At 35.7% G+C, this 12,140-nt stretch overlaps 1 protein-coding gene across 2 annotated transcripts in view; it reads right to left on the bottom strand.

Annotated features, from left to right (window-relative positions):
* Positions 1-509: 509 nt before the first annotated feature.
* GSR (glutathione-disulfide reductase) overlaps positions 510-12,140 on the bottom strand; it is a 37,687-nt gene continuing 26,056 nt past the window's right edge. For both annotated transcript variants that reach the window (XM_006916334.2, XM_006916333.3), the window contains exons 8-13: positions 9,041-9,127; positions 7,793-7,951; positions 5,617-5,728; positions 4,277-4,408; positions 3,366-3,499; positions 510-1,421 (exon numbers count right to left, since the gene is read on the bottom strand). In XM_006916334.2, the coding sequence (XP_006916396.1) occupies positions 1,272-1,421; positions 3,366-3,499; positions 4,277-4,408; positions 5,617-5,728; positions 7,793-7,951; positions 9,041-9,127 (774 nt within the window). In that variant the 3' untranslated portion in view covers positions 510-1,271. The remainder of the gene's footprint in view (positions 1,422-3,365; positions 3,500-4,276; positions 4,409-5,616; positions 5,729-7,792; positions 7,952-9,040; positions 9,128-12,140) is intronic.

Below are 12,140 nucleotides of genomic sequence, written 5' to 3'. Positions count from 1 at the left end.
TTGCTGCAACAGTCACATAATCTAGTTAACTAACATAGTATTTTTCTTTCATTGACACTGGAACTATTTGAAGTCTGTGCAGCAACCTGGCCAACCAGAAAGACATTCATTCATTAAAAGCTTTATGACAGAAGTCAGTAGCACTATGCCACTAATAAAAGCCATGGAAAATTTGAACTAACTTACCTAGCTGGTAAAGGCACATGGAAATAAACTGTTAAAAACCTAAGTGATTTCTAGACTGTTCTTCCAACTCAACCATTAAATTGGCGAAATGCTTTTTATACCTGTGGTCTATATTTATAAAAGTGAAATATCTTTTCTCCCCCATAAGGCCTTAAGCCTTTGGCTCAGTGTTGGCATCTGTTCCTCCAATGTGCAACATTCTTAGAAAATGAACTGTTACCTATAAATTAACAACAACAAATTTTATAAGAAGAAAAAGCTGCAATTTTATTTTTAAATTTTTGGAAATAATTTCCAGAAAAAAACAAAAGGACAAGAACACATAAAAGAACTGAAATCATTCATTGAGCCACTGAACTATGAACTCTGAGCAGACAGACTTGTGAAGTATTGGAGTCCCTCTCCTTCTGAAAGCAGGAATCACTTCTCAAATGTCCCTCACTTATGTAACCAGCTTCCTCAAATCTTTTCCAAGTTTAATGTACTTTATCTCATAAAAGTAAAACAAATAATTTGTAATCACTTAAAACAAAAGAAAGAATAAAATAAAAGAGGCAGGCCTCTTGTGTCATGTTTTTAGAGAAAGGTCACATCCCTGAAGCAGCTTTGCAATATGCAGAGCACAGTACTGGCTTTAAAATAAAACCCAACCAAACCAAAAAAAAGAGATTCTGTGCACTTGCATTATTTAAATGTGAACAGCTGCTAATATACTTCTCTATAAAAAGTAGGAAGCTATATTCATTCATTCATTCATTCATTCAAAGTATATTAATTGTAGTTCACATAGTTTTACACTTGGGATGAGGCTCAAACAAAAACAAAAACAAAACCAGCTAGCACAGAGCTGTTAATAAAAAACTTTAAAATATTATTGTGAGAAGTAATCAAATGAAAATTATCCTACATAACGAAAAATTCCCAATTACATAAATAATGTCTTATTATTTACTGAAAATTTCTACTGTCAGAAGATCCTAATTAAAATAAAGAAATACATAAAATAAGAACAGTTTAAGTAAATGTGATTTGGTTCACTTCAGAAAGTGTACTGGTCCAGCTGCCAGCCATAGGAGTCTGAGTTCTCAACGAAGTGTGACTAGTTCTTCCGAAGAGGTAGGGTGAATGGCAATCGTGTTGTCAAAGTCAGCTTTTGTGGCTCCCATTTTCACTGCAACGGCAAAACCCTGCAGCATTTCATCACACCCAATCCCTTGCATGTGGATCCCAATCACCTGAAGAACAAAAAGAGAAAGATATCGAATATTAAAAACTTCTAAAAAACTTACACCTCCAACCCCAACAGGCATGACAAAGCTTACATAGTCCTACCTCAACATCCCTCCCCAGCCCATCTCACATAGTCCTCCCTCAGGCTTTCTGCCTCGCTGACGTTCTTTCTGCCCTGGATACTCATCATGCTCTCTCTTTTACACAAGTCATTCTCCTTCTGTCTAGACAATCTTCCAGCACCTCTTTTGACAGTTAAAGACCATTCATTCTTCAGAGAAACGCATTCCTTCCTGATCAAGTTAAACTATCACATGATCTCTCGCTACCAATGTTTCTCCACCATGGTTCTATCACAACTGCAATGATGTATTTATATTTTGGGGGACCAGACAATCACAGTCCATCTTTCATAGCACACTTTAATCTCCAGATGACAGAACCCTGTCTGCTTTTGCTCCCCACTCTATCCCTACAGCCCAGCACAAAAATGGCCCTCAGGAGGCACTCAGTCCTACATGCCAGATGACTCCACAAAGGACCATATGAGGCATTTGTTTCAAATCACATTTTCCAATGAGCTTTCTCACTATACTTTAAAACTATTAGTTAATGTTCCCCTCAGCAAATGTTTTGAGGGTAAATAGTCCATTGAAAAACAGAGAACATAAAATTTATCTACAAAAATATTTTGTTTAAAAACAAATCAAAACTGAATGGTACACTTAAAAATGGTTCAAGTAAATTTTATGCTAAGTGCTTTTTACAATTAAAAAAAGTACATCTCAATTTAAAACAAATAAACTCCAAATCATGTATTATATATGCATTAAACAGTCAGATTTTTAGATATTGTGATCTAAACTGAATTTACAACACCAGAATTTCTGGTGACAGTGGGAAATTTATATTACTCTTCTCTATATCCCAGTTATTAAGTCTTTAGCAGACTGTCAGGTAAGGTTTATCAAATGAATGAATGATAAATGGTATGAAGAGATAAGTAGGAATGATAAACTGATATGAAGCGATAAGTAGGCATCTTGCTGATTCTACATCTGGAAATCTTAGGCTACTGAGGAACATTCAGGGACAAGAAAAAAAGCAACCTCTGTTTTGCTGCCAACCCACTTATTTTCTTCTCTTTGCTGATTCTCTGAGTCTGTCAATCCTCAACGATGTTGACTTCTATAAGCCAGGGACTATGTCTTACGGCTTTTGGAGTACAGGACCACTGAATCAGATACAGACTATGTTCTTTCTGACAAGAAAAGTTGGAAACTACATTGGAATCTTCAATTGAGCCACTATCCCTCACGGAGCCACGTTCCCAAGGCATATTGCTAAGTTCCATTTTAACATTTAATTCAACTTGTTGAAAAAACCAAGAGGCTGACCTAATACCCAATTTTTTAAAAAATCTGTTCAAATTCAAACCAAAATCATAAGAAGATACCATTTCACATCCACTAGAATGTTCATAATAAAAAAGACAATAGCAAGTGTTAGCAAGAATGTGGAGAAATTGGAACTCTCATACAAGGCTGAGGGAAATGCAAAATGGTGCAGCCACATTGGAAAATAGTTTGGTAGTCCCTAAAAAGTTAAACCAAAAATAGATAATTTTACTGAATAAACTTGCTCTTCTTCACTGATTAAATTTATCTTACATTAAATCCTCACACTTACCCATATTTCTGAGTTTCCTATCTATCCTGGCCAATGATAGTGAACTTTTTGTGGTTTTCAAACTTTCCCCCTTGGTTTGCAGTAGAACCTTCTAAATGAAATATTATAGCAGCTCAATATATGTAGGCAGATAAAAGTGAGACTGTTCCAGTTGAACCAGGAGACTTAACTACTTGGTCTCCTTCCTCCCCACCTCACCAAGATGCCCCAACCCCTGCCAACTTGAAGTCACTCTTTAGCTTACTGGATTTTCCCCATACCTTCTCTTCTTTGTTGGCACAAATCATTTTCATCACACATTTTGTTTTCCTTTTGGTAACTGCATGATACATTGGGGTAAAGGTGGTTGAGTAGGTCTTCACATTTTCTTTTCCATATTTAGAAATGGCCTCATCTGTAATGCACAGGGGGAAAAAAATCTATCAAAAAAGTAAACAGTTCCACTAACCTATCAAAGAGAGAGCAAGAAATACATAATCTGAATCAAATCATGAGAAAATATCAAACAAAACCAAAATGAGCATTATTCTACAAAGTAAATGTTGATATCATAAAAGATGAAAGACTGAGGAATTACATCTCTCGATTAAAGGAGACCAAAGAGGTATGAAAACTAATTATAGTGATTATCCTGGACTGAATCCTGGACTTCGGGAAAAGAAAGTTAAAAATGACATGATTTGAGATAATTGGTAAATCTGAGTAAGACCCAAAGTTTAGATAATACTGCATCAATTTGAATGTTCTCATTTGAAAATTACACTGTACTTCTGTAAGGAAACTGCCTGGTTCTTAGGAAACAGATACTGAAGTGAGTGAGTGAGTGAGTGTGTATGCGCATATGTGACACACAGAGAGAAAGAAAAAAAGAAAAGAAAGCAAAAATGTTAACAGTATACAGGAGTCCTCTGTACTATTTCTGCAACTTTTAAATTTGAAATTAGTTCAAATAAAAAAGCTTAAAAGAAGTAAAAGAGATGACAGCATTGTATGGGGGGAAATTAATTATATGCTTAAAGTGATGGTAAGGAGGAAACTGGAACTGTGACAAGAGGTTAACCAAAACGGAGTGTAACCAAGGAGACAGATTTAGTCAGCTGACAGACATCTAGTTTAAAGTTGGGAGTGGAGGGAAGGAAACCACAAATGACCTTCATTTTTAAATACCTACCTTCTGTGAGTCCCACTGTCCCAATAGGGGGGTGACTAAAGACCACTGTGGGGATGTTGTCATAGTCTAATTTGGAATCTTCTTTGCATTCAAAAAGTCTATGGGCAAGTTTTCGGCCAGCAGCTATGGCAACTGTAAAGATATTTTAAAATTAGTGTTTAGTTTATTGTTCATTTTAACACAGCAGAACTGTTCTAACTATTTAGCCATCTGGCTTAATATACTAGTTCTGACGTTTTACGCCAATGCTCATAATACTGAGTTCAATATAATGATGACAGCAATGGCTCAGTTAACAATTCAAAAGTATCAACTACGTGAATTCTGTACATTCTAATATAACAAATAAAAAAGAGACACATACAAGTTCCCAACCATCTGGCAGTGACCTAGTTAATGAGGATATCACCTTTTCAATACGATATTTATGGCGCAGACTATTTTAGTTTTAAGCATCTTCGGTTCTACTTTATAACCACATTCAGTTCATGCTAATTTTTTTTAAGTTTATTTTTATAATAATTTTATTTATTCTTTTTAAAAAGTTTATTCTTCTTAATCTGTTTTTACCACTAACAGTCTTTATCTTAAAATAAATGACTTAGTTCAGTAAAAGCATCAGCTATTAATTTTGATTTGAAATTGACAGTTTCCCCCAGAAAATAAGTTATCAGTAGGATACAGAAGAAATTTCTTCACTTTGACAATTTTCAAGATTGTGTTATAAAGTTTTTGAAACTTCGCTTGTTATTTTGCTTTTGTGAAGAGAACTTTAGAGAAGCTAAAAGGCTTTGTGTGTGTAATGGGAAGTTTCCATTTTGAGGTAAGGCCCAGGGCCATTTTGGAAAGGCTAGTGAGGTCGCAGAGGGGTATGGAGTGAAAGCAGATGGAATGATGCTGATACAGATAGAAGTGTGACAAAAAGCTTAAAAAGGTGCCAGTTAACTCAGGAAGTAGGTTGAGGTATGGAATTCAGGGGATGGATGGGGGTCAGTCTTGGCTGTATTAAGACTAAATAGTCCTATAAGAATCCCACTCAAAATTACTTCTTCCCTAACTGTCACCACACACAACTGATTCTAACTTACAGTGTTCAGACGATGACTGTATCAGCTATATAAAAATTTCAGTCTTCGCTAAGCATTTTTAAAGTAGAAATGAATATTATTTAGAAAACATCAGGTTTTCTAAACCAATACCTATTTCAATATTTTTATCATTTTGATGACATAAAGACATTCATCCTTTTAACTTTGCTTAAGCTGATTTGACTATGAACTGCTGAACAGTTTTATATAACACAGAGAGCCTCCATTACCCAAGAAGAGAAGAAACATTACCTGGAGTAAGAAGAGCTTTTCCACACACATCCCCAACTGCATAGATGCCTTTTACATTAGTATTCTGGAATTCATCTACGATGATATGACCTTTCTTGTCAGTTTGAATCCCCTGAAATTGTGAAGGGACATCGTGTAACTATCCAGCTTATCTACAAAAAATGGCAGATCAAATCTCTGGATCTACCTCATTTCAGGCACCTCTTTAGCCTGAATCTCCAAGAACTACAAGACGAAAAATAGAAGTTGCCAAGATTCCTATCTTTTGTTTAATTGAAAAGGGAAATGTGTTATCCAATTTTGAGGTGTTTTAACAGGATCTGCAACGTACAACTCAACTGGAGAAGTAAACATGAACAAGAATCACTCAACTATTAGACCTGCTACCTGCTATCTCTGTAGAGTCCATCTAGGACAGTGTTTTTCAACCTTTTTCCACTGAAGCAGTCCTCCTGAAGCTTGCTAACTCATACCCTAGAGGGGCACAACTTGAAGCGGTCATCAAAAGCAGATTTCTGTGAAGCTTACCATTTTATCTTTGACAAGCCAAGCAAATTTTGCATTCTATTCTAAAGTATATTGCTGTTTCCTTTAACCAAAATATTGCCCTATAAATTGAGTCGAATTTTTGCTCCAAGATGCTTATCTTGTGGCTTTCTAGATGCCATGTGTATACAATCCCATGTGAGTAGAGACAACAGAAGCAGGAAGCAGGTACTGAAGAGGTCAAGAGCAATTACCTTTGAAGCCAGATCAATCTAGGTTCAAATCTCAGCCATTTGCTAGCTATGAGATATTGTATAACTACCTATTTATCAACAAATATTTCAACTTCTAGTACAAATGAGGCATTAACCTGGTCACTGTGAATGTAGTAGTAAGTAATATAGACGTCCTCCCAGCTCCATGGAGTTTACAGCCATAAATTATTAGCTCTGTGCTCCTGGTTTCCTCATCCTTACCCTCAAAGAGTTGTTGGAAAGATTAAATTAGCTAAGTAACATGTTGACAAGACCTATACATAGGAATCATTCAATTTGCAATATAAAAATATATCTTAACATTGAGACAAAAATTTTTGCCTCATTTTTTAAAAATTCAGCGAATATAGTTGAAAACTGGACCTACCAATGCCTCGATCTGTACAATGGCAAAATATCTCTTGAAAGGTGAAATGCCAGATGACTAGTTTTGTTAAGATAAAAATAGACCACTAGTTTTACTAAATTTCACTGAACAATAAGATTAAAAACAAGCAAAACATCTCCCAGGTATTTTATTTTTTTAATGCTAATATCTTTTTTATAGAAATGTCAAAAGAATCTACACTATAATAGGTATTAATATTAGAATATAAATCAAAATGTTATACTTCTCAAGAGACTCCATCAAATATATAAACCTCAAACATATGAAATATCTACTATTACTAGTAGAGTAGTACAGGATATTAAAAATATCATCACCATCATTGTCAATAGCAATTGTTAACATTTATTGAGTTCATACTATAAGCTGACAGCTTAGCTAATTACTTTGAATGCTCTCTCTCATTTACTCTTCACTATAACCCAGTAAGGCAAGCACTATTTTTATTACCATATTTACACGAAGCTGTTCAAACTTAATAGTAATTAAGCTGCTTGTTTAAGGCCATATAACTGGTAAGTAATGAAACTAAGGTTCAAAATTGGGTCAAACTCTGGAACCCATGCTCTAAGCTACTATACTAGACTTTCCTTCAAAATTTAAAAGAAATATCAATGCTAATTGTAACCTTAATAGTTCAGCTTCACATCAGCTACAATATCCAGGACAAATTACACACCCAGCAATCAAGATTAGAGCTGCAGACAATAAGGAATAATTATAGGGCTTTAAAGAGACAAGTTTCATAATAAAAAAAAGGAAATCTATAAGGAAGAGGCTAGTCAAGAAACTGCTGGACAATCCAGATTAGAGGTGGCAGGGACCTGATCTAGGATGATGATGCTAAAAAGGAAAAAAAATTTTAAATTTCAAAGAAGCAGCAATGAGATTTTATAACAAACTGGATACATGGAATAAACAGAAAAGAATCCAATAGAACCCACTACAATTTTTGGGTCTGGGGGTGGAGGAGACACAGGGCTACTAAGAGATTCACGAATGTTTTGGACAAACTAACTCAGCTTACCACTTTGTTTAAATTCAGAGACCTGGAATTTGGGTCCCGCCCAATGGCCCAGAGCAGGCAGTCAACATCTGGAATAGTGGTCAAGGTGGGTTTCCTACCAGGAACTGAAGTAACCATGCAGAGTTCCAAGCCCGAGGAAGTCTTTTTAACTTCCTTGACCTATTGGCAGATAAATGTGTTAATTGTGGGGAAGGGAGGGAAAAAGGAAAGCAAAAAGGAAAGCTAGAATTCTTAACATTTAAAAAAATCCCCACTGAATCCTACCTGTAAATCTTATGTGCTGATACATTTACTTTTCCCCAAAGGCCACCAACACTAGAAGTCCTAAGAGCCGAGACTGTTTCCTACATTCCCCCAAATCATCCAGCCAACAGCCAGAAATGTCAGCTCATGTCAGCAACATAAGGCTTCAACTTAAAAACAAAGCATCTTAAATTTTACTTCTTAAAAACTGTGATAAAATTTTAAGCCATAAATCTAAATACAATGATTTGCAATTGGAGTGAGAGGAGGAGGAAATAAGCTATAGCAGCATCACCAAAACACTTTTTCACACTGTACAATCGTTGCTTCTCCCTGGACATTCTTAACCAGAACGGGGGTGGGGTGAGGGTAAGACAGGTCTGGAGAGTGCAGCCCAGCTACAGTTTGGTGACGGTCCCAAGGGGATTCTGATGTTGACCCCCGCCACCAACCTAGCACTTTCACATTCACAAAGCATATTTGCATTTATTATTTTACTTGATATGGCCTATGGTGAAAGGGGGAAACTCTGGCAAAAAAAAAAAATAACCATTTTTATAAGGCCAATGCTCCAGGAAAATTCTGAAATTTAGGTGATTTCCTGAGAAGTAGAGCACTTTGTTATTCTTTCCACCTGCAAAACCCAAAAGAGCATGCTTTAAGAATAGAGTCTATGACAATATTTCCTGAAAAATAAATATAAACCTAGAAAATAAAGATGTTCAATTAAGGCGTCTGAGCACAAAAATTCAAGTTTTAGTCTTACTAAACTATATTCAAATACCAGATTTCTAATCTTTTATATCTTGACTTCATTAATTAATTAGTGAGAAATACAGCTTCTTAGAATAAAGCAGAGTTGGTAGTACTCTACTCTAGAAAATAAACTGACTAGGGTAAACAAAGAGTTTGTGCTTATAAAACCAATGGGGTGAAGCCAAAAGCACAAAGTGTGATTCATACAGAGAGACAAGGGCTGTAAGCATGCGCTGGGCTAGGTCATACCTGTGAGTACTTCAGGACCTCTATGCCAGCATTCTCCAGCTCTTCAGTGCAGTTGGAACTGATTATTGAATCAAAATTTCTAAGTACCTGTATACAAACAAAGATAGCAGAAGTATAGAGGCAGGAAATAAAGATACGCTATAAATTCAAGAGAGAATGTTGGTATCATCCTTCCTCTTATCTCTTCATTCATGGCACTATTCTGAGTGGAGTTTTAATAAATCTATTTTCCTACATAGCCGCCAATGTCTGTATTACATCCGACTTCACAAACTCCTGTTCTACTGCTAAACAGATAGGCAATCTCAGCCCTCTACTATCACCATGTTTCTCTACTCCATGTTTCCTTTTCTTTTCCATAAGCCTAGAGATCAGAAATTCTCTTTCCCCTTTTATTACTCCAAGGCCAGCTTTCCTTTTGATATGATTTAAGGGAAGATTCTCTAGCAAAATCTCTTTATATAGGTAGAAAAGTCAATGGTGTGGCCTTGGAGATTTATTTTATAATAGTCTTAATATCTGTTTAAGATCATAAACTACTTTAGGATCCTAGATTGGTATATGTGGGATCCATTTCAATTAAAGTTTCCAACAAAGTTGAAAACACTGCTTTTTTTTCCCCTGGAATGCTAGCTGTTGTTCTAGAGAATATTTGTCTGCTTATTCTCTTCTGCTTATCCTCGAATCTTTCTAATGACTTATATGGTATGAGATGTTATCCCCATTTTTTTTTCAGATGAGAAAGTCGAGACTCTAAGAAATAGTGTGACTTTTAGAAAGTACTAGGACCAGAATTCAAATTGAGATTGGTCTGAATCTTCAAATCAAACTCTCTCCACATTATGCACTGGCTTCTTTCCACCCCATAATTATGGCAACCATGTAAGTCACCAGAACCATTAAGAATGGACCACTGTGTGCCTACCAGGGCAGACAATTTCTGCTCCATTACCCCTTGCAAGCCTATAGACCACGGGAAGGCACAAGGACCATGGAAGAACAAGGTTAAGTCCATTCTTTTTTTTTTCATTAGTTTCAAGTAAAAGTAAGGCCATTCTTTCACATCTCTCAGACCAGTTAATAGAGCCACTAAATGGGGAGTAAAGAGATATGATTTCATATTCTCGGAACCAAGGCTCATTAACCTGCCTTCCATATCTATGGAGACACTTTATTTATTTATTTTTTAAATTGATTTCAGAACACCAAGCTGAGGTGGGAAGCTCAGTGCAACTGGTCAATTTTATCTTACAAGGTATTCACATAGTCATTAACATCGCTGCTATAACAATATTCTCACACTTCACCTTCTTCACAGCAGTCATTCACTTAATCTTTGTTAGAACACTATCGTTATGAGTAGACATGCAGTGAATGTCTATCTTGTAGGATTTACTCTAAAAGGTGCTAGGAGGATATAAATATGCATATTGACACCTCTGTTCCCTTTCCAGTGGAGAAAGACATGTAACTTTTACAAGGTAAACTGAGGTCGACACTATGAATTCTCTGATTCATTCAATCCATTAACAAATATTTATTAAGTTTTACTACATAGAAGACATAAAATATTAGAACAAAAGACTAATAATTAACTATTAGGCTATACAGATAAGGTGTTTTATAAGAGACAAATTATACAGAACAGGGAAGATTTCATGGAGAATGTGCCATCTGCATTAGATCTTGATGATTTGGGAAGGGAAAGCAGTTTAAGCAAAAGAGTCCATACAAATATAAACACATAGGGCCAGGTTACAGATAGAAAATAGCAAGTAGGCTACTCTGAATGGAAGAAATTTGAAGAAAATAAGTAGGGAATAGGCCAGAGAGGGTTAATATCCTTCTGGAAGACAGGGAATATGTCTGACGAGATTGTTTTATGAGAGCTCAGTATATACACTAGGAGTGATGGTCAAATCTCACAAATCACAAATGTAGATCGATATGCCAGAAAATATATTTGTAGAGGACCTTGTCATGATAGTGGTGGTGCTGATAACAGAGGTGGTAACAATAATGGTGATATGATGATAAGGGTGACAGAAGAGGAAGAAGATACTCAGTAGGAAAAGCACATTTTTTTGGAAAGGGAATGGAAAACCCATTTTCTTTATTCCACGCTATTGGTGAAAGTTTATCCTAATTCTTAAGGAATGCAACCTCAAAGATGATATTAGTCATGGTGGAGATCATGGAACTGATAATGCAGTAGATTTAATAGTCAAGTAAATTAAATAAAGAAGGCAATAAATCTAATGAGAATAATCATGCCTTTTTCAAACAAAAGAAGACAAAGACAAGGAAACAACCTAACGTATAAAATTAACCTACAGAACTCAGTGTTATTGGATAGAATTAATGGATAGTATTAAGTAGGACTGTAAAATTTAAAAAGCATTTGGCACTTAAAAAAATAAGGAATATTTTTAGTATCTAATATCCTGAGGTAAGTATCATTATTATTTGTTAATTTCACTTAAGATCTTTAAATATCTATTTGATTGCTTGCCCTTATGAAGTTCCATGACTGTGAGAATCATAGAACCTTAATTAGGAGCTACATGAATTCTGTATTATAACACCATTGAAATAAGAAATAGAATTGACATAACAATCTAGGTTTTTGCTACCAGGATTGTTATTCTTTTTTCTTCAAAATTCTCAATATCATTTCCAGTTGGATTTCAATGTTCCTATGATGGCTAGCTACCATTACTGCTCTATGGAGACTATTCTTTTAAATAATAGTTGTCACCATCTAGCAATTTTTCTTTACTCATAGGCCTCCTCTGGAGACTTCTTGCGATAACACACATGTAACACACCTCAGGCAGGGTAAAGGTGGAAGGTCATGAGTTATTTATAAGACAGTTCTAGAATAGAGTTACACTGGGACAAGAAAAGGGAGAATGAGCCTGACGCATTGGGGGTGGGGGAGGACAGGAGGCCCAAGGAGACGTGGCTCTCTACAAACAAGGCAATTTCCCAAATGCAGGAAATTAACCACTCTATTGATAAACTGGAGCAGTTTATTTGCTTATTTACATATTAATTTCAGGCTAGCTATCCCTCTGCCTTTCTCCTTCCTTCCAATTTG

Source organism: Pteropus alecto, unplaced genomic scaffold (genome assembly GCF_000325575.1).
Source record: "Pteropus alecto unplaced genomic scaffold, ASM32557v1 scaffold24, whole genome shotgun sequence".
Taxonomy (NCBI): domain Eukaryota; kingdom Metazoa; phylum Chordata; class Mammalia; order Chiroptera; family Pteropodidae; genus Pteropus; species Pteropus alecto.
This window is presented reverse-complemented; position numbering and strand designations above follow the sequence as displayed.